The 23211-nt window shown below is 38.3% G+C and overlaps 1 protein-coding gene across 50 annotated transcripts in view; it reads right to left on the bottom strand.

Moving 5' to 3' along the window:
* Positions 1 to 6641: 6641 nt before the first annotated feature.
* The window catches only part of NEK1 (NIMA related kinase 1), a 187311-nt gene continuing 170741 nt past the window's right edge, over positions 6642 to 23211 (bottom strand). For all 50 annotated transcript variants that reach the window (XM_013982714.3, XM_084994675.1, XM_084994672.1 and 47 more), the window contains 5 exons: positions 21692 to 21843; positions 16475 to 16653; positions 15391 to 15521; positions 15092 to 15224; positions 6642 to 7876 (listed from right to left, as the gene is read on the bottom strand). In XM_013982714.3, coding sequence (XP_013838168.2) covers positions 7863 to 7876; positions 15092 to 15224; positions 15391 to 15521; positions 16475 to 16653; positions 21692 to 21843 — 609 coding nt within the window. In that variant the 3' untranslated portion in view covers positions 6642 to 7862. The remainder of the gene's footprint in view (positions 7877 to 15091; positions 15225 to 15390; positions 15522 to 16474; positions 16654 to 21691; positions 21844 to 23211) is intronic.

Here is a 23211-nt window from a genome sequence, read left to right as displayed (position 1 = left end):
GTTGCTGTGGCTATGGCACAGGCTGGCAGCTGTAGCTCTGATTCAGCCCCCAGCCTGTGACCTTCCATATGCCATCAAAATTAAAAACACTGCTGTTGCTTTTCAAGGTCATTGTTTAGAAAAGTAAAAGCTAGTCATAAACTGGAGGAATATGTTCGCAAAATATGTTATCTACAATATACACTGAACACATATAACCCAACAATAAGACAACCCAGTTTGACCTCAGACAATATGTCTGAACACACAAGAAGATGAATAGATGACAATGATGCTAACGGAAAGCTACCACCATTGTTCATTAGGGAAATGAAAATCACAGTGAGATATCTCATTAGGGAAATGAAAATCACAGTGAGACACCTCTGTACACTCTCTAGAATGGTTAGACTATGGAGAGTGTATAGGAGAACTCATGTACTATTGGTAGATATATAAATGATATAATCACTTTGGGAAAACGAAGCATGTGCGGGTTTATACCAAATTTATTAATAATATTTAACAACTGGAAACAGCCTATGTCCATCAACATATAAATGGATAAACTGTGGCATATATGTAAAATGGAATACTACTTAGCAATAAATACAAATGAACTATTAATACAACATATTGGAGTCAAAAATGTGCTTTGTCAAAGAAGAGAAACAAAAGAACACATACTCTATGTTTCAATTCATTGAAAACTAGGAAAGATTAATCAGCACTGACAGAAAGCAGACCAGCAGTTCCCTGGGAATAGGTTGGGGGTGGGGGTCACTGAATAACTGAGACGAGAAAAACAACTTTGAGGGTGGGCAGTCTTCTATGTTTTTATTGTGAATTTGGTTACATTAAGTGTTTACTTTTGACAAAATTTATTATACTCAACACTTAGATGGTCATTCTCTTGTATGTATATTAGACCTCAAACAAGTTGATTTTTAAAAATGTATTAGACATACTAGGAATCCTTAAAATGCAACTCAAGCTCAAAAGAAAAAGCTACAGCTTTTTAGATAATACAATTAGGAAACAAGGACTGTAAAGCTGGTACTGTACATATATTCAAGCATTGAAATGCAAAAAACCTTGGGATAAATGGACAGGATTTTTACAGAGAAAATTTCCAACTTGTTTTACAACTCCATAGTACCCTAATGCCAAAACCACAAAGATACAGTGGGGGTGAAGGGTAAGGAAAGAAGTTGAGGAAAATAAAGGAAGAAGAGAAAAAGACAGAAATGAAAGAAAGGAGTGAGGGAGAGACGATTAAAAAAAAAGAAACTGCAAACAAATGTCCCTTATAAACTTAGACGCAAAAGTCTTTAAAAAAAATTTAGCAAATTAAATCCAACAGACCTTTAAAAATTGTAACACTGTATCCAAACCCAAAAGACTACACATTCTTTTTAAGTTGCACAAAGAACATTCTCCAGCTCAGACCACATGGTAGGCCACAAAAAAAAAAGTCTCAACAAATTTAAGAAAGAAATTATATCAAGCATTTTCCCAGTCATAACAGTATCAAAATAGAAACCAATTACAGGAACAAAAAACGAAAAATAGAACACATGGAGACTAAACAACATGCTACTTAAAAAAACCAATGATGAAGTCAAAGAAGAAATCAGAAAACACCTCAAGACAAAGGAAAATGGAAACCCAACACTCCAAAATCTACTGGATGCAGTAAAAGCAGTTCTAAGAGGGAAGTTCATAGTGACTGAAGTCTTCTTCAAGAAACAGGAAAATATTAAAATACACAACTTAGTAACAATGAAATATTAGAAAAGGAAGACAGAAATACAATACCTTTTAAAATTGCACCCCCAAAAATCAAAAACCTGGGAACACACCTGACCAAGGAGGTAAAGGACTTATATGCCGAGAACTATAAAACATTCATCAAGGAAATTAAAGAAGATGTAAAGAAATGGAAAGATAGGGGTTCCCATCGTGGCGCAGTAGTTAACGAATCCAACTACGAACCATGAGGTTGTAGGTTGATTCCCTGGCCTTGCTCAGTGGGTTAAGGATCTAGCATTGCCGTGAGCTGTGGTGTGGGTTGCAGAGGCGGCTCGGATCCCACATTGCTGTGGCTCTGGCGTAGGCCAGTGGCTATAGCTCCGATTGGACCCCTAGCCTGGGAACCTCCATATGCTGTGGGAGCGGCTCAAGAAAAGGCAAAAAGACAAAAAAAAAAAAAAGAAATGGAAAGATATTCCATGCTCCTGGGTTGGAAAAATTAATATAGTAAAAATGGCCATACTACACAAAGCAATCTACAGATTCAATGCAATCCCTATCAAATTACCCATGACATTTTTCACAGAATTAGAATGAACAATCCAAAAATTTATATGGAACCACAAAGGACCTAGAGTTGCCAAAACAATTCTGAAGAACAAAAACCAAGCAGGAGGCATAACTCTTTCAGACTTCAAGTAATATTACAAAGCCACAGTCATCAAGACAGTGAGCTGCTGGTACCAATACAGACATACAGACCAATGGAACAGAATAGAGAACCCAGAAATAAACCCAGACACCTATGGTCAATTAATCTTTGACAAAGGAGGCAAGAACATAAAATGGGGAAAAGACAGTCTTTTCAGCAAGCATTGCTGGGAAACCTGGACAGCTGCATGTAAATCAATGAAACTAGAACATTCCCTCACACCATGCATGAAGATATAACTCAAAATTGCTTAAAGACTTAAACATAAGACAAGACACCATCAAACTCCTGGAAGAGAACAAAACATTCTCTGACATTAACCTTAAGAACATTTTCTCAGGTCAATTTCCCAAAGTAACAAAAATAAGAGCAAAAATAAACCAATGGGACCTAATCAAACTGACAAGCTTTTGCACAGCAAAGGAAATAAAAAAATAAAACAAAAAGACAACTTATTGAATGGGAAAAAATAGTTTCAAATGATGCAACTGACAATGATGCAAACTCTACTTAAAAGAGACACATGCACCCGCATGTTCATTGCAGCACTATTCACAATAGCCAAGACATGGAAACAACCTAAATGTCCATCGACAGATGATTGGATTAGGAAGATGTGGTATATCTACACAATGGAATACTACTCAGCCATAAAAAGAACGACATAATACCATTTATAGCAACATGGGTGGAACTAGAGACTCTCACACTGAGTGAAATAAGTCAGAAAGAGAACGACAAATACTCTATGATAACACTTATAACTGGAATCTAATATACAGCACAAATGAACATTTCCACAGAAAAGAAAATCATAGACTTGGAGAATAGACTTGTGGCTTCCCAGGGGGAGAGGGAGGGAGCAGGAGTGATCAGGAGCTTGGGATTAATGGATGCAAACTATTGCTCTTGGAATTGATTTATAATGAGATCCTACTGTGTAGGACTGAAAACTATGTCTAGATACTTACACTGCAACACAACAATGGAAGGAAAAAGTATGTATACATGTACATGTAACTTGGCCCCCATGCTGTACAGTGGAAAATAAATAAATAAATAAAAATTAAATTAAATTAAAAAAAATCCTTCCCAGCAAACAAAAGTACAGAACCAGATGGCTTCACAGGAAATTCTATTAAACATTTAAGGGGGATCTAATACCTATCCTTGTTAAATTATTACAGAACTGCAGTAATCAAAACAGCATGGTACTAGCAACAGAAACACAGACATCAATGGAACAGAGAACCCAGAAATAAACCAATGCATCTATGTCAATTAATCTATGACAAAGGAGGCAAGAATGTAAAAGCAGTCTCTTCAACAAGTAGTGCTGGGAGAACTGTACAACTACATGTAGAACAGTGAGAACATCACATCACATACAAAAATAAACCCAAAATGAATTAAAGATCTAAATGTAAAACCAGAAGGCTTAGAACTCCTGCAAGAGAAACATAGGCAGAACAATCTTTAACAAAATCATACTACTATTTTTTGGGGGTCTCCTAAGGCAAAAAATAAAAGCAAAAACAAATAGGACCTAATTAAATTTAAAAACTTTTGCACAGCAAAAGAAACCATACATAAAACAAAAAGGTAACATTCAGAATGGGAGAAAATATTTGCAAATGATACAAATGATGAGGGGTTAATATCCAATATATGAAAACAGCTCATACAACTCAATATCAAAAAAGCTCCTAGGAGTTCCCATCATAGTTCAGTGGTAACCCAACTAGTATCCAGGAGGACACGACTAGTATCCTGCGTTGCTGTGGCTGTGGCTTGTTTTTACGGCTGCCCCTGCAGCACATGGAAGTTCCCAGGCAAGGGGTTGAATCGGAGCTGTAGCTGCTGGCCTGTGCCACAGCCACAGCAACATGGGATTCGAGCCACATCTGCAACTTATACCACAGCTCATGGCAATACTGAGCAAGGCCGGGGATCAAACTGCATCCTCCTGGATATTAGATTCATTTCCGCTGAGCCACGATGGGAACTCTGGAATGATGATTATTTTCTTTTGGCCCATTGAATATACCATTTCACTGTTTCATTACTACTATTGAACAGTCACTGTCACTCTTTAACATTCCTGTGAAGGTTGTATATCTTTTTATCTTCAACTTCTTTTAAGATTTTTCCTTTTGTCTTTAATGTTTTATTTTTATTTTTTAAATTTTCTTTTTTGTCTTTGTCTGTATCCATGGCATGCAGAAGTTCCTGGGGGCAGGGATCAAACCCATGCCACAGCAGCGACCCAGAGCTGGTGCAGTAACAACATCAGATCCTTAACCCACTGCACCACAAGGTAACTCCTGTCTTTGATTTTACAGTTTTACTCTGAAGACACTAGGCATGCATTTCTCTTTATCTTTCTTGAAATCCACTATGCTCCTTGAATCTTGGAATGGAGTGTTACAGTAGTTTGGAATATCTCTATTAACTTCACCCTTTTCTTCACTCTAGGACTCCAATCAAACAACATTAGACATTCTCACTTCATTCTCTTTCCTTCTCTTGTATACTTTCAATATTTTTCTCTCTGTGTGCTTTAAAATATGGATAATTTCTTCCAGTTTGTTAATTCTCTTTTCTGCCAATGTAATGTGCGGCCAAGCATGTCCACTCAGTTTTTAAATGTTGGTTATTGTATTTCTTACGCAAATGAATTCTCTTTGGTTCTTCATAGCCAACTTCACCTTTTAGTTCCAAAGATGGTAAAGTTTTTACAGATCCCACTCCTGCAATCTCCCACTTACAATGTCTTGATTTCTTGTGTACCATTTTATCTTAAACTGTGTGTCATCATTGCTCTTAAAATTTTATCTATGGTGCTTTTCAAGATACAAAATAAATGTGCCTTCCTTCAGAGAGGCACTGGAATGCCTTATGCCAGGTTCATGGGCACCACTGGTTGGGAACAACCTCAAATGATACTTGAGTCTAAAGCTCCCCAACCCACCCAGATTTTGGTGCTCAAGGTACAAAACCATTTGAGGTACTGGGCTGTGACTACAACTTCAAGGATTTTGATCCTTTTCTCTTCTCTTCCAACAGTCCCTGAGTTTTGGGTTTTCTCTCATGTGAGAATGCAGTCTTCCAAAGTCTCACCTTGACAGAGGGTTTCCTAAAGGATTCTCCAGTGTGGTGGATGCCTGGCCTGGCCTTTTGCCCCATTGCTCCATGAGCCCACTCCAGCCAAGGGTCAGGCACTGGACACATGCTCCAGGCAAAAGTGTCTCTTTCTTTCTACTATTCCACTCATCTCTGGGTTGAGGTTTTCTCCAAAGTGATGGCCTCACAATTCACCTTCACAGATGGCCTCTCCTGTTTTCAAGTGTGTATTAAACACACACATACACACACAATCTTGAAAGATTCATCAATAAAGTGATAAAGGGTAGAGTACAGGTTAACTTATAGATAAAAATCCAACTTTGTTTAGCATTCCAAAGTTATTTTCAATAGAGAGGTAAATCAGAATAGTGTGAATAGCGTGCGATTCCCAGAAACTGGGTATCTCCAAAGAATTCTAAATGCTTCAATGCTAAAAGTGCTTTTCCCTATTGAATCTATTCCTTTTTACTCTCTAGAGGAGACGAACTGTAAAAGAATGTGCAACAAATAGTACAGGGTGAGGCCTGGAGCTGGTCTAACCCTGGCCATCTACACAAGTGAACTCATTCATGTTACAACTCAGCGCCCTTACTTGTGCCATGCAGACAACACTCCCACAAACATTCTGTGACTCGATAGAGGTTTCCACACTTCTCCTCCAACACCTACAGCAGACCTCATTGAGCAGTAAGAAGCGTCTTCCCTACTGGCACAGACACCTTCCACAATCACATCCAGAGCCACTCACGACCAAGCAGCTGAAGAAAGGAGTTACCTACTATTTGTCATCCCTATTCCTTATAGATGACACCCTTTGAAATATGACTAAACAACTCCTTCTACTGTGTTATACTCTTACTTGCTTATCTAAGTTAGGAATTTAAAAATATCTCTTCCCCCAAATCTTCTCTCATCTTTTAGGATTGTAGCAAATTAAAGTACAGAATTCAAATATTCCTCTGGGGAAAAAAATAGAAATCTTCTGGTAAAATAATCAAAAGTATTCTCAGCTCTCTGTAAAAGCATCCTACTAATAAGAGTGCTAATAAATAAATGACAACCAATAGTGCACTTCAGGTAATAATATAAATTTAATAGTAATATCATAAAATAAACAAACATATAAAAATCAAGTATTGAGTTTTAGATGTTAGAAATAATATACATAATAAATTCAGCATAGTACTGATAGTGCTACAAGAGAAGGCTTTACTGTTCAGATTACAGATTATGCCCATTGGGCTGCTTTGTCCTCGGTTTCCAAAATTCCGTTTTTTATTACTGAAATATTTGGACTTCAGACAATCTGAATGATGTGACACCTGGCAAATTGCAGTTGAAGCCAAGTGACCATCATCTTAACGACCTAGCTAAACCATCTCACAGTGGAATTAAAGAAGGCAAACATTTCCCCCCTTCGGAATAATAGTTACCAAAACTGTCACAGTGTCAAAATAAAAATGATTCCTTTCTACTTTTGAATCTCAATTAAAAAGCACATGCATGAGAGGAAGTGGAAAACAAAAATGGCAACTGTATGATATATGCTAGGTCAATGTTAAAATTCACAGACTAATTTCTAGATATAACCTTCCTGGTTCTGGTCCTCACAGAGAAACAGAAGGAATGAACCAACTGTTTAAATATCAGGAAATATAATTTTTCTATGCTTTCATAATCAGATTTCTCAATGATTTCTAAGACTGTTTTATAGTCTGTTTCCATTAAGCTAGTTCAGGAAAAACACTGGTTGAAAAAGGACTTGGAATATAAACTTTAAGGCTAAAAATTCCATCTTTGAAATGCGAAGGTTTAAATAGAGCCCTTGACAAAGTTATTTAACCCAGAGTTGCTGGCCACAAAAACAAGTAGACAGAAAAAAAGGTCATACTTAAATACTTAAGCGAAAAATCAAAGGCAGGTCTTTCATAACAGAAGTAACTTTTCAACGTAAAGACATTTGCTGAAAGTAAAAGTTACCTTGCTGCCTGGCAAATCTTCCAAGTCCAGTCTGGTTCACTAGGTCTTACACTTTGGTTGGATGATTTAATAAAGTATATATTGTGTAGCAGGTAACTATAGAACACAACCAACAAAATAAAACAGATAAAAAACTAGATTTTTAATTGAAAAATGGCATATTTCTCCATCATTTTCATGCAATTAGAATGCCCATCTTAAATCAATGTTTCCTTCGTAAAGTATTGCTACATTTCCCACTGAAGTTTATTATTCTGATGAGCCAAAATTTAAATGCTTTTATTCAGTTGAGGATTAAAGAATGTTCTGAGGATTATTCATCATTATCTGTAGAAAAAAGAAGAAAATTTAATTCACTTCATTGAAAATCAAGTTATATATATTTATGTAGTAAAAGAAAATCCTTTGTCATGCTAAAAGAAAAGAGTGGTTTTAAATGCAGTTTTTATTATAACATCACATGCTCAGTGTCGAAAATCAGACAATACAATGAAGAATTAAGTGGGAAGCAAAAATCACCTCTAAGCCAAAGACAAGCAAAGCTAATAATTTTATATAAATCTTCCCAGACTGCTCTCCTAGACATACACAAACATGTTGTAAAAATTTTTTAAAAATGCAGCTTTGAGACAAGAGTTTTTTTCCCTTTAAAACACATAAGGGATGGAAAGATGGAGAAATAAGTGACAAAGCAAGATTATAAAATGTTAATGACAGAACCTGGGTGATGGGCATATGGATGGTAACTGTAGAGGTGTTTCAACATTTCCATATAATAAAATTCTACAATAAAACCTTGAAAAAGAATAAATCATGGCTATAGTCCAGGTCTCTTTCAATGGCTGTGTAGTATTTTTTTTAATGGATACGGTGTAATTATTTATTTGTTTGTTTTTTTATGGCCACACCTGCAGCATATGGAAGTTCCCAGGCTAGGGGATGAATTGGGACTGCAGCTGCCGCCTACACCACAGCCTCAGCAAAGTGAGATCCCAGCCTCATCTGAGACTACACCACACTCACGGCAACACCCAATTCTTAACCCACACTGAGTGAGGCCAGGGCTCAAACGTGCATTCCCATGGGTATTAGTTGGGTTCGTAACCTGCTGAGTCACAATGGGAACTCCCAGTATGATGTATTTAAATCAACCATTTGTATTTATAGACATTCTAGCTATTTCCAGTTTTTTATAAGTCTAAAAAAAAAAAAACCATTGGAATGAACTAAAAAGACTATTTAATTTAACCTCACATGACAATCACTATCATCCACACCCTAGCAACAGATTTTCCATTAAAACTGAAGTGTCAGAGTTCCTGTTGGGGCTCAGCAGATTAAGAACCTGACTAGTTCCTGGCTCCGCTCACTGGGTTTAAGGATCCAGTGTTGTGGTGAGCTGTGGTGTAGGTCACAGATGTGGCTTGGATATGGTGTTGCTGTGGCTGTGGTGTAGGCCAGCAGCTGCAGCTCCGATTCAACCCCTAGCCTGAAAATTACATATGCTGCAAGTGCAGCCCTTAAAAAACAAACAAAACCAACCAACCAAACAAAAACATGAACTGTCATCTCAAATCAGTGCTCTGCTTAAAAGCCTACACAGGCTCTGCAGCCTCAGGACAGACCCTGCACTCCTCCTGTGCCTGCAGAGACCTATAGGACCTGGCCTCCTAAGGGTTTCTAGGCTTGTCTGCTTCCACTGTCCACTTTCCCTGCTGCCCCATACTATACGCCTTGGTAGCCCTGCTCTGCTTCCCCTTCCTGAAGCTCAGCAGCTTGCATTCTCCATACATAAGGACACCTATGGACTTGGGGGCAAATCCCCACTTATCTCTCAAAGTCCAGCTCTAATGTCCTCTCCCCTGGGAAGAATGACCCTAACACTTTTTTTCCTTCCGATAAAGCAGAACTGTTACTTTATGCAACACATTTTATTCCTTCTGATGTTACATTTATCACTGTGTACTATAATTTACTTATTTATTACAATGACAAACTTTCAAACTGTCAGAAAAGTTTAGAGAATAAACTAATGAACACACAGGTACTTAACACCTAGAACTAGTAAGTTAACTTTTGGCTACACCGGTTTGTATAATTGATTTGGGAAAAAACACATTGCAGAGAGAGCATTCTTTTCCTATCTCAGTGCTTCTCTTCCTGCCTAGTATGTTATCAGTATTCTGAAATTGACGTGTACCCTTCCTTCCCTGGCTTCCCATATTTATTACATTCATGCCTACTCCTTTTAATAGAGAAATAAAACTGTGTTTAAATATCATACAAATGGGTACCATGTACCTACTTATTCAACTCATCATATTTTGGGGGCCTATCCACAGTGACAGATGAAAATTTCATTCCCTCACAATAACCGGTGTGCAGAATTTCATTACATAAACACAGCACAATATTCTATCTAAAATGATGGTAGACAGAAGGTCTGTGCTTCCTTCTTAGAAATGTACAAGCTTGCACTGCTAAGACTGATGTTCTCCAAGAGGACCTGCTGGCCTTGGCCATTCCACTACTGTCTACAGTTGGCGCCTCCTCTCCTCGTGAAGTACATTTTTCAGAAATAATACCAAATAGTTCACACATTTTACATCTCTATTTGACTTCTGGCTCTAGTCTAGTTAGTATCTAGTTAAGGACCAAGCAGCATTAATTTTACCAATAGGTATACCTGTGGAGCTTAGCAAATCCTCAATGAGGGAGTCTGAAAACTGTAGGTGCTTACCAAATCTGCACTGTGACAGCTGTGGGAGCTGTATACTATTGGTGCTCAGCATAACTGCACTGGGACAGTTGTGGGGGACTTGTATACTGTAGGTGCTTACCAAATCTTCACTATGACAGTCAGGGGAGTTGTATATTGTAGGCGCTTACCAAACCTTCACAGTGACAGTTTGGGTTGGGGGACTGAACAGTTTAGGTTGTCTTTTGAGGACTCAGCTAATTTCCAATTAAATGAAAGAGAAATGTGCTATAGACAATCTTATTTCCTTGTACACAGTGACCCTGACACCACTTTGGGTGCAGGAAATACAATTACTCATCCTCTCCCTCATCTGTGAGAACAAGCATGTTTATATATGTATGACTGGGTCACTATGTTGTACAGCAGAAAATGGCACAACACTGTAAATCAATTATATACTTTAATTTTTTAAAATCTTAAAAAAAAAAAGAATGCCTAATCTTCAGTTTTTTAAAAAGGACTTTAACATAGTTATTCTAAATCCACTTGTTTAACATTTAACTATCTTATGATGAATAATACAAAAGAGCAAGTAGCTTTATTTGGAGAATTCAATATACATTTTAAGCCATCTTAGTGGGTTGGTATGTTTGGGTTGCTTTACCTTTTTCCTGGCTTGAGGAGTCACTGCCAGCGTTTTGGTCCAGCACTGGGGGTCCTGGGCCCCTCACTGTGAGAGTGCATCAGCTGTCTGACCAGTGGCACCTGGAGGAAACAGCCTTCTCTATAGGCTGGTGTCCTCTGAAGCCACTGGGTTGTCCCAGGAGGGTATCAATTCCACTGCACTGCTCAGGTGACTGTGGTGTTTTTCCATAGAAGGGGCAATAAATGCAAGTTCTCCAGATTTCTGCCAAACAACACTCATCCCCAAGCACAATGCTGATGGCTTAGGAATGAGTCCTGAAATGGTACCTACGAGAACTGCCTGAAGGATGAAGAGTCTGAATGAGAACAGAACTAGCCTGACACTCTCCAAGAGTCACTAAATGGAACCATTTTCCTGGACTCATGGCATTAACTTAACACTCTATCATAAGAAAGGGTCCAAGAAATCTAAATTCTGTAAAAATTACTGAGAATGTCTTCGGTCTACTACTGGACTGTTTTATAAAATGGGGTCCAAGATCGCAATTAAATCAGGAATACACGAGTTCCAGAAAATGTTTATTTTTCATATTTCCACTTGGATAAAAAGTCTTTTAATATGTAGGAAAAAACACATTGTATAGTAATAAGTCACAGCTGACAGTCATGTTCAAAGACTAGGACTTGAATTTTTCACTGACATAATATTTGGAGTCTGAAAACACATTTTCCCCTTTAAAGGAATCCACATGTCACTCAGGTTTAAGGAACACTGTGCTGGAGTCCCCTCTTTTTAAGACTCTTCAGAAATTTTTGTTTGTTTCAATACCAAAAATAGCTGTTCTCTGAGTAAACTGATGTGTTTTGTCCCATGAACTCTGTGTCTCATAGAATTAATTAGGTTTCCTGCCTTGTTAGGAAGATTAGCACCCGATTTGTGAACTACTTTCCCAAAGTGCAGACTCTCTGAACAGGAACTTTGTATTCCTATTTCAACTTGGCTTAATGTTACATTGCTTGGATTTATTTGCCCGATATGCTGACTTTCCCAAATGTTTCTTTTTAACTTAATTTCATTTTGTCTTTTTTCATTTTATTATTATTACATTTTAATGCAATCAAACTTTTTTGGGGGAGGGGACAAGATGGCATAGAAATAAATCTTAAGAAAATTTACATTGCCTGAAATCAGATTGTTATCATTGTACAACTACAGATGTGATAAATTCAATTGAGTAATTTAAAAAAAATGGAAAAAAAGAAAATCTAGGCCAATAAAAAAAAAAATTACATTGCCAAAATTAAGAATCACCATTTAAAGCCTCGACTTCAGTCTACAAATCATAACTTTAAAGAAGTAAATAATTTTTGACAAATATTCTAGAAGTGAATTCTTATCTAAAATATTCAGACTCATTTTACAAATATGTTAAAAATTAGGCTGATTACCACACAGTGAGATACTTAAAAAGACCACCTCTTTTTTTTTTTTTTTTTTTTTTTTTGTCTTTTTGCCTTTTCTAGGGCCGCTCTTACGGCATATGGATGTTCCCAGGCTAGGGGTTGAATCAGAGCTGCAGCCACTGGCCTACGCCAGAGCCACAGCAATGTGGGATCCGAGCCACATCTGCGACCTATACCACAGCTCATGGCAACGCCAGATCCTTGACCTGCTGAGTAAGGCCAGGGATCAAACCTGCAACCTTATGGATCCTAGTCCGATTCGAGCCACAACAGGAACTCCAATTTTTTTTTTTTGAAGATCATTTATTGTTTATCTTGATTATCCATTTCATTCACTAAACTTGGTTACAAGTGACTTCAAGCTTTTTCCACAAAAAATTTCAATGATCTCAGGATAGAATTGTACCAAAAAGGACAATCAAAAGAATTCTGCACATAAGCTGTCAGGGAAATCCTAAAAGAAAAGTTTTAGGATATTCTGTGTAATGGAACATCTTCATCATTAAATCTGTATCTCTCCTTGGAAAAAACTATATATCTACTTGGGTAATTTCTTTCTTTTCTTTTCTTTTCTTTTTTTTTCTTTTTTTTTTTTTTGTCTTTTTGCCTTTTCTAGGGCCACTGCCGCAGCATATGGAGGTTGCCAGGCTAGGGGTCTAATCAGAGCTGTAGCCGCCGGCCTACACCACAGCCACAGCAATGTGGGATCCAAGCCGCATCTGCAACCTACACCATGGCTCACGGCAATGCTGGATCCTTTAACCCACTGAGCAAGGCCAGGGACCGAACCCACAACCTCATGCTTCCTAGTCAGATTCATTAACCACTGCGCCACGATGGGACCTCCCTTGGGTAATTTCTTATATTTTTTCCCCAAAGTGGTATTATTTTATTGTCTTTTAACTTTTTTTTAAATAAAAAAGAGCTGCTTTGATAGATGTTTCTATTGATAGATCACATAGCAAGCACCATTACTGAGAAACATGATTCTGCTTTTGCCCGTCCACCTGAGGGAATCCCAGCTTCTAAGGGGCAAGGAGGGCATGAAGGCCCTGACCGCTGGCACCTGCACAGGCCTGGCCACACTCAATCCAGCCCTGCTGCCAGTAGCCTGGATTTACTCTGTCAGCTTAAAAGAAAAGTAATGAAAATATATGGGTTTGTACCTGAGGATTTTCCAGTTTCCATTTAACAACAACTATTAGAATTCAAACAAGACCTTACTTCCATGAAAACAACTCAAGAAACAATGTAAATAAGTCTACATAACCTTACAGTCTCTACCCAAATAGAAAACATTCTTAAATTCTGATTTTAGCAAACTTAATTTCTCATGAGTCAAAATAGCGAATATTTCTATGAAAATCCTAGCTCTGATATACTTGAAGTCAAATTCCTACGAACATCACCTCACACCCAAGTGCATTGACCACTTCCAATCAGACCCCACTTGCCACATGGCTATCCCAGTTGTCGACACTGCCACGGCCGGACAGGACTCTGCAGAGCACTCTGTCACTGTTCTGGGTTTGCCAGTGCCAACCTTCACTGCTGTCCTCTATATGTTTTAAACACTTCAAGGTGTCTAATCACAGGGACAAGTTTTCAACAGGAAGCTTCTAATACGCTCAGTTTAACCCTAACACATACCAACCGCTGGTCTGTTCCCTTTTCCCCACAAGTCACGCCATCTATTTTTCTGTCCACTTTTCCCTGCCCAAGCTCCCTGCTCTAATTCCCATTGCACTGAAAACATTTCAGAATGAATTTTTTTTTTTCTTTTAATGGCCACACCTGTGGCATATGGAAGGAAGTTCCCAGGCTAGAGGTCGAATTGGAGGTGCCCACAGCCACAGCAACGTGGGATCTAAACTGCATCTGTGACCTGTGACCAGTTTTGGGCAACACCAGATCCTTAACCCACTGAGCGAGGCCAGGGATTGAACCTGTGTCCTCACAGACACTTTGTTGGGTTTTTAACCTGCCGAGTCATGACAGAAACTCCCAGAATGAGCATTTTAATGTACAGATTTACACTTTCTTTCCTATGTTTATAAGTAAACCATAAACTACATGTTAAGCACAGACTTTGCCCTTTAGTGTTCACAGAAATGAAGTGCCAGGCACACAGCAGCCTCAATAAACACTCTGAAACCTATCACAGCACTCGAGGTGGAGAGCAGCTCCCCATTTCATGGCAAAGATGACTGAGACCAGTCACTTGGTGTCATGTCAACAGGTTCTCATGGAGTCAGGATTCTAACCCTGGTCTCTAGGTTCTATTCTTAGTGGTCTTGACCAATCTGAAAACTCGTTTTTAACTTTAGTAACTTTCAATTCCACTTATTCTGAAGAGAAGAGATTACATTCGGTACTAATTTAGGAAAAACTTTATATATTGCTGAAGCATATGTGTTTAAAAGTTTAATTTTACCTCCTTGATAAGAAAGTATTTTAATTTCCAGAGCTGTTCAATAAGTAGCTTTTTAAAAAATCTCATCAAATGTTATTTAGAAATTAAAATACTGATTTAACAAATGTGAACCAACACAGTTTATGCCAGAATCAGTAATAGAAAAGGACAGGGTTAACTTTATAATTGCTTAAAAGTAGCATATAAAATTCCAATGTAGATTTCACTAAAATGCATGTGATAGAAGCTCATCAATTTACATCTGTCCTTTTATTTTCTGCACATTTATTTAAAATGCACAGGTATGAGGAAATCTTACCTTCCTGATAGGCTCCATCTGCCATGACCAAGTGAAGAATCTTAGCGTAAAGATGCTGATGCTCACTTCCCAAAAGGTCCTCAGCTACTGTCGAACAAATCTCAATGTTTTCATCTTCATCTTCATGAACAGCCTACACCAAATTTCCAAATGTAAGTTGATAATTGAATGCTAACCTTCTCTAACTAGAGACTTTATTATACATAATAAAACTATTGACAATAAAAATCACAGACATTTCACTGGTAAATCAAACAGCATATTTCAAAATTAAATGTTTTAACTGACACTTTACTTACCTTTATTTTCTCATAAACCTCAAAGAATTTTTCAAAGCCTATTTCCTGCTCCAGGTGAAGCCTGAGCTCCTCTAAATGGTTAAAGACACTATCATATTCACATTCGCTGGTTATCTCACCATCACTGTTATCTAAAAAACATAAATTAAAAAGATATTTTATGATTTAAAAGACTAAAATAATTTTTACCCTAAATCAATTCAAATTTTGTGACAAGTGAATTTGTCACTGAAATATACTGCTTGTATTTTCAATTTTTTTTTAGTTAAAAAAATTGCTTTTTGGCTGCGCCCACAGCATGTGGAAATTTCGGGGCCAGGGATCAAACCTAGGCCAAAGCAGTGGCAATGCCAAACCCTTAACCATTAGGCCACCAGGGAATTCCAGACCACCTGTACTTTCAATATAAAGTTTTGTCATCATAATATTTGTCATTTATTCAGGTAACCAATGTATGTATATATAAATTTGTCTTAACAAGAATGTTACTATAGAAATCTTTTCTTCTTATAGACACAAATAGTAAATCAGGTTAAAATAAAAACATTCCCATATAAATAAGAACATTCATATATTCTGCATCAAGATAATCAACCCTACTATTTTTTAGAAGTTGATGTTAAACACGGGCCGAACCATGAAAGAGCATGCAGAAAGTGGATGACCTAAGATACATATCATAAAACTTGGAAAGTACCTAAAAAGTATAATAAATGCTTTATGTTTTATATCATGTACATGCTTAAGATAGTTCGAAAAATTCTAGCAAAAGACTAAATTACTCTAAAATCATTCCTTTACACATTAGCTCTTCTTCCCAAATAAATCGTTATTCAAATACACACATTTTCTATGCATCTCAGGATTGATAATATGAACAAGGAATTGTTACCAGACCAAAAAAAGAGTGTCAAGGTTTTAAAAACTGCTTTTAGTATTACTCCTGCTGGTTAACCACTGCATGTGGAAGCGCTTTGTGTGTATGAACACATGGAAGGGAATGGGTGGAAGTCAGAGGTGCAGGGCAGGCTACAGTCCTATTCAAAGCTGGAGATGGCTCACATCAGAGGTCAGAAAGACGCACCTGAGTGCCACTCCTCATTGAGCGCGCTCCCACTGCTGGGGTTGTCATCCTCGTCCCCCGCATCTGGCCCGTTGGCGGCCTGCTCCGCGTCGCTGGAGTCCTCGCCAGGCTGCTCCCGAAGCAGCTGCTCCATGGAGGCCTGCAGCTCTTGTAAATCCGTGTCAGCCTCTTCAAACACACTGGAATTTAAAAATTAAACATTACCCAAACTTCACCTTATTCTGAAATTTCACTTCAACTCAATATGCGTATGTTCCTTTCTACTTAAAAGTACTCAAAGAGGATGAAATCTGAAAAACACATAGTTTTTACAAAGGAAGTGAGGATTCACACAACTGACAAAGCACACAGCACTCACTCTGAGACATATAAACTAGAAAATGACTTGTTTAAATGATCCTGATTCAGTGAAGAGAATCACAAGACTAACAATATGATTAACCGCTTAAATTCTGAAAGAACATTTCAATATTTAAGAACCAGACTAAAGAGGCGTTCCACTTGCTTTCTAAAACAAACAACACTCAAACAATTTTCTTTCCCACAGTTCTGAGGATTCAGCAGAACCTTGGTGTGTACGCAGGAGAGTTGCACACCAGCTTCATTGGGGGCCTTGCTCAGAGGAGTGAGTCTTACTTTCATGCAGTTACAGATGCTGAGGTGAACTGATTTATGCAAATAATATCTTAGGTTCACGTAATACCTTAAATTTTAAAGCAGTTTAGACTCTAATCAAATAAACAAATATTTACTGAAGAACTAAAACATAAATACTATTACGTAAGACCTTACATAAAATTTTCATTAATAGAAACATAAAATAATTTTAATGTAGAAATATCTTTATTTTGTACTTATGTATACAAACTGCCACACTTTGACTTTGCAAGCAGCTATAGAAAAGCAAACATCTCCCAGGTATGCAAGGATTCTTTAATATCCGAAAATCAATCAGTGTGATACACCACATTAACAAACTGAAGAATAAAAACCATATGATCTGTTGAGCCTTTGACAATCCAACACCCATTTCTGCTGAAAACCCTTCAGAAAGTGGACATAGTGGGAACCTACCTCAACATAATAAAGGCCATATATGACAAACCTGGAGCTAACACCATTCTCAATGGTGAGAAGCTGAAAGAATTCCCAATGAGATCAGGAATAAGACAAGGATGTCCGCTTTCACCACTAGTATTCAACATAGTTTTGGAAGTCCTAGCCACGGCAATCAGAGAAGTAGAAAAAATAAAAGGAATCCAAACTGGAAAGGAAGAAGTAAACATATCACTATTTGAAGACGACATGATACTATACCCAGAGAATCCTAAAGACTACCAGAAAACTGTTAGAGCTCATCAATGAATTTGGCAAAGTCACAGGATACAAAATTAATACACAGAAATCAACTGCATTTCTATACACTAACAATGAAAGATCAGAAAGAGAAATTAGGGAAGCAATCCTATTTACCATTGTATCAAAAAGAATAAAATACTTAGGAATAAACCTACCTAAAGAGACAAAAGACCTGTACTCTGAAAACTATAAGATACTGATGAAATAAATCAAAGATGACACAAACAGATGGAAAGACATACCATCTCTTGGCTTGGAAGAGTCAATATTATCAGGAGTTCCCATCATGGCACAGTGGAAATGAATCTGACTAGGAACCATGAGGTTGCGGGTTCAATCTCTGGCTTCGCTCAGTGGGTTAAGAATCTGGCGTTGCCATGAGCTATGGTATAGGTCACAGATGTGGCTCAGATCTGGCATTGCTGTATCTGTGGTGTAGGCCGGCGACTACAGCTCCGATTTGACCCCTAGCCTGGGAACCTCATATACCACAGAATCGGCCCCAAAAAGACAAAAAGAAAAAAAATTATCAAAATGACTATACTACCCAAGGCAATCTACAGATTCAATGCAATCCCTATCAAGTTACCAAGGACATTTTTCACAGAACTCAAACAAAATATGTTAAAGTTTGTTTGGAAGCACAAAAGACCCAGAATAGCCAAAGACATCCTGAAAAAGAAAAATGAAGCAGGAGGAATCAGGCTCCCTGTCTTCAGACTACACTACAAAGCTACAGTCATCAAAACTGTATGGTACTGGCAGAAAGACAGAAATATAGATCAGGGGAACAGGATAGAAAGCCTAGAATTAAACCCACGCACCTACAGCCAACTCATCTATGACAAAGGAGGCAAGAATATACAATGGAGAAAAGACAGCCCCTTCAATAAGGGGCTGAGAAAACTGCACAGCCACATAGAAAAGAATGAAATTAGAATACTCCCTAACACCATACACAAAAATCAACTCCAAATGGATTAAAGACCTAGATATAAGACCAGACACTATAAAACTCTTAGAGGAAAAGACAGGCCAAACCCTCTCTGACATAAGCGATAGCAACATCTTCTCAGGTCTACCTCTCAGACTAATGACAATAAAAACAAAAATAAACAAATGGGACGTAATTAAACTTAAAAGTGTCTGCGCAGCAAAGGAAATCCTAAATAAAATGAAAACACAACCCACAGAATGGGAGAAAATCTTTGCGAATGAAGCGACTGACAAGGGATTCATCTCCAAAATTTATAAACACCTCCTACTGCTCAATACCAAAAAAACAAACAACCCCATCAAAAAATGGGCAGAAGATCTAAACAGACAATTCTCCAAAGACATACAGATGGCCAAAAAACACATTTCAACATCACTTGTTACTAGAGAAATGCAAATCAAAACCACTATGAGGTACCACCTTACATCAGCCAGAATGGCCATCATCAAAAGGTCTATAAACAATAAGTGCTGGAGAGGGTGTGGAGAAAAAAGAACCCTAGTACGCTGTTGGTGGGATTGTAAATTGGTGCAACCACTGTGGAAAACAGTATGGAGATGCCTCAGAAAACTAAAAATAGAATTACCATTTGATCCAGCAATCCCACTCCTGGGCATCAATCCAGAGAAAACCATGACTCTCAAAGACACATGTACTCTGATGTTCATTGCAGCACTATTTTCAATAGCCAAGACATGGAAACAACCTAAATGTCCACTGACAGAGAAGTGGATCAAGAAGATGTGGTACATATACACAATGGAATATTACCCAGCCATTAAAAGGAAAGAAATAATGGCATTTGCAGCAATATGGATGGACCTAGAAATTATCATGCTAAGTGAAGTCAGTCAATGAGATATCAACATCAAATGCTGTCACTTACATGTGGAATCTAAAAAAAAGGACACGATGAACTTCTTCTTTTTTCTTTTTTTTTTTGGCTTTTCTTGAGCCACTCCTGCAGCATATGGAGGTTCCTAGGCTAGGGGTCTATTCAGAGTTATAGCCACCGGCCTATGCCACAGCCACAGCAACGCGGGATCTGAGCTGCATCTGCGACCTACACCACAGCTCATGGCAACGCCAGATCCTCAACCCACTGTGTAAGGCCAGGGGTCGAACCTGAAACCTCATGGTTCCTAGTTGGATTCGTTAACAAAAAATTATCTTGTGCCACGACGGGAACTCCCACAGTGAACTTCTTTGCAGAACAGATACTGACCCATAGACTTTGAAAAACTTATGGTTTCCAAATGAGTCAGGTTGGGGGGATACACTGAGGGTTTGGGATGGAAATGCTATAAAATTGGGTTGTGATAATTGTTGTACAACTATAAATGTAATAAAATTCATTGAGTAATTTAAAAAAAAGAAAGAAAAACAAACATCTAATTAGAATGAGAAAGAGAGATAAGATTAATCTTTTGGATCATCCTTCTAGTAGCATTTAACTTAATATTTAATTAGAAGACTAACATCCCATGCCATCTGCTAAGTGACCAGGCATTAAGCTGTTGGTAACACCTTCCTGTGGAGGAACTAGTGGCTGTCACGGGTGGTATTAAAGCAAGTGGACCACTAGATATCCCCTTGGCAGAAAAACATGAGAACAGTAAGATCTTCTGTGAAATGAGCAATCAAAAAATTATCTTGGGGACTTTAATACTTGGCCCTAAATTTGTTTTTCAGTAGGATTTCTTCATTATATGATCTTGAGTAAAGTTTTGATAAAAAAAGCCACATATTTTCCAGAGAAAAATGTCAAGTAAAATTCCCCTATATGGATATGAAATAACTTACTTAAAAAAACCTTGGTTTTCAAATTTTTAAAATAATATTAAAAGTTTCTAACTTAAATTTTAAAATAAAATTGTGTAATCAACTAGTAATTAAAAGAATACAAGCCACAGTTCACTCAGATAAAAAATGATGACCGGCTTCTACTGTGATACAATGGGATTGGTGGCATCTCTGGAAGCACTAGGACACAGAGTCGACCCCCAGTCTGGCACACTGGGTGAAGGATTCAGCATTGCTGCAGCTGTGGCATAGACTGCAATTGCAGCTTGGATCAGATCCCTGGCCCGGCAACTCCATATGCTATGGGGCAGCCAAAAAAAGAAGAAAAGAATAATAACATTTTGCAACCCTTTCCCTGGTGACTTGAATAGGCTGCTCCAATACTCTGGCTTTACTTCCCCAGAAAGACTGGCGCCTGTGCATGATGCGCTGAGAAGATGACAGACATCAGAGAAGATGAAGGATCTTACTGTCCAGGCAGCAGCTTGTAGGAGTATGGGCAAAATCTCCCTCTGGGGTTCTAGGTTCCTCAAGAATCAGCAAGAAAGGAATTTTGTGAAAGCAATTAAGTTACATGTAGAACTCATATGTGAGCAGACACACACACACAAAACCATTCTACCTGAGAATTCCCCATGGCCACAATTTTGCAGTAACACAGCAGGAAACAGATGTAGACAGGGAGCTCTGGCCAGCTTCACAACTGCCACCACAGTCACTGCACCATGTGACATCACATCATTAACAGTCACCATCCTGCTGACATTCATTCCATGAAGCACTGCGATGGGTGCTCAGTGGCAAGTGAAGCAGAGAACACTGCAGTGACCTTGCCATGACAGCCCTCAGGGAAGGTTAAGTTCAAGAACTTAGAGGCAGTGACACATATCAAAGCTTACTCGACTGTACTCTAAATACACTGTAAAAAAGTTAAAGGAATAGTGAAAAGTCAGCTACAGATCATGTTCGAAACTGTGTGGCTAAATCACCATCTCTAGAATTTGTGTAAATTCAGAAATTCTTTGAGTGTTGGAATCTATGGATGCTGCTGTGCTCACATGTCTTCAGAGTCAGAAGGGCCTTCTTTGATGTGCTCATCTTCCATCTCATCCATTCCAAGACTGTCCTGACGTACATCTCCCACAGTGGGGACGTCCATCAGTGTTCTGAACAGCTTCGAGAGGTCGGGAAGTGAACACGTCCTCAACAGCTAGAAAAAGGCGACAGATTTCTTATTAGGAGAAAGAATTAAAATGAGAGAAATAAATCAAGAGACTGGAGCTAATAATAATTTTGTTATTGATAGACATGCTTCAGTCATACATTTAGAGCTAGAAGCTTCAGGGCTGACTTGTCTAGGGTGAGACTCTATTGCTTTTGAACTTCAGCTCAGCATTTTTTCAGTGATGAAACTAAGCTCGCCAGCTCTGCCAGGGTTCCAACCTGGAACTGCCTTTCCTGGGGGCATGTGTAGGGTGGGATGAAATGAGTCAGGACCATCTCACTCACGGCCCAGCTCTCCCTCTGCTGCAGCATCTCTGAGTCCTCCTCTCAGTCGCCAATGTCCAATGCTGCCCATATATTTCCCCAAACTTGGCTAAGCACCACCACAGGTAACTGATGGCCCTTTGTGTCACTTTATCCTAAGAGATGCTGGATGTTTAAGTCAAGGGCCTCAAATTACTGCAAAGAGCCCCCTCTGGCTCTTCTGGGCAATGGACTAAGAGACAAACCTTTCCCTCCAGAACAGATGGCTGAGAAGATAGACATCACGATGTTCACAATGAGAAGCATCTGGAGCAGCAGGGAGAGAAGGAAATTGGTGCATGGAAATAGAAGCTGCTTAAAATGTGGATTTGTGTTGGATAAGATCAGGATAACAGGAGTGGCCTCTGTCCACTGCCCTTTCAACATCAAAATGTGATGGATGACAGGGCCATGACTCACACATCTCCAGAAGTCGGGCCTAGGGGCTGGGTCAACCCTGAAGCAAACTGTAAGATCTGAAACATGACTCCTAAGGCCCCTGATAAGAACCCAGCACCAGATGGGAGACTGTGCAGAAAAACCAATGTTTAGCATATTAATGAAAATTTATGCACTTGGCCTATTTTATTGGTACAATCTGTTTTTGAGAATAAAAGAGAATAGATTTCTATTATTTGAATATAATTTGCATATTATAGCACTTGAAAGGGAAAAAAATGGTTATGAGCTACAAGATGGTGCAGATACATTGCAGGGTAAAGCGCTGAACAATGGTATTGAAAGCATTTCTTTTGCTGAACCTCCCCCACTGTCAGCAGAATTTATGCTTGATTTCTTTATTATTTTAACAGTTTGAACTACATATACTATAAACCAGGAATATGCAAACTATGCAGCTGGTAACAGTTTATCCAGATACATGCTAATCAATAAAAATAAAGAGTATATACGCATTATCTATCAAACACAAGGAGACCACAAAAAACAGTGCAATATTTTTTAGGCTGAGATAAATTTTAGCCCTTGTAAAATCATCTTAATTCTAGCTTGTTCCTTTCAATAATTAAAAAAATCATAAACTAACATAAAA

This window comes from Sus scrofa, chromosome 14 (assembly GCF_054392235.1).
Source record: "Sus scrofa isolate SSC_HxYL_T2T_F1_AM1 chromosome 14, Sscrofa_HxYL_maternal_Yorkshire_Landrace_v2.0, whole genome shotgun sequence".
Taxonomy (NCBI): Eukaryota; Metazoa; Chordata; class Mammalia; order Artiodactyla; family Suidae; genus Sus; species Sus scrofa.
The sequence above is the reverse complement of the archived record's forward strand: the minus strand, read 5'-3'. Positions and strand labels throughout refer to the sequence as shown.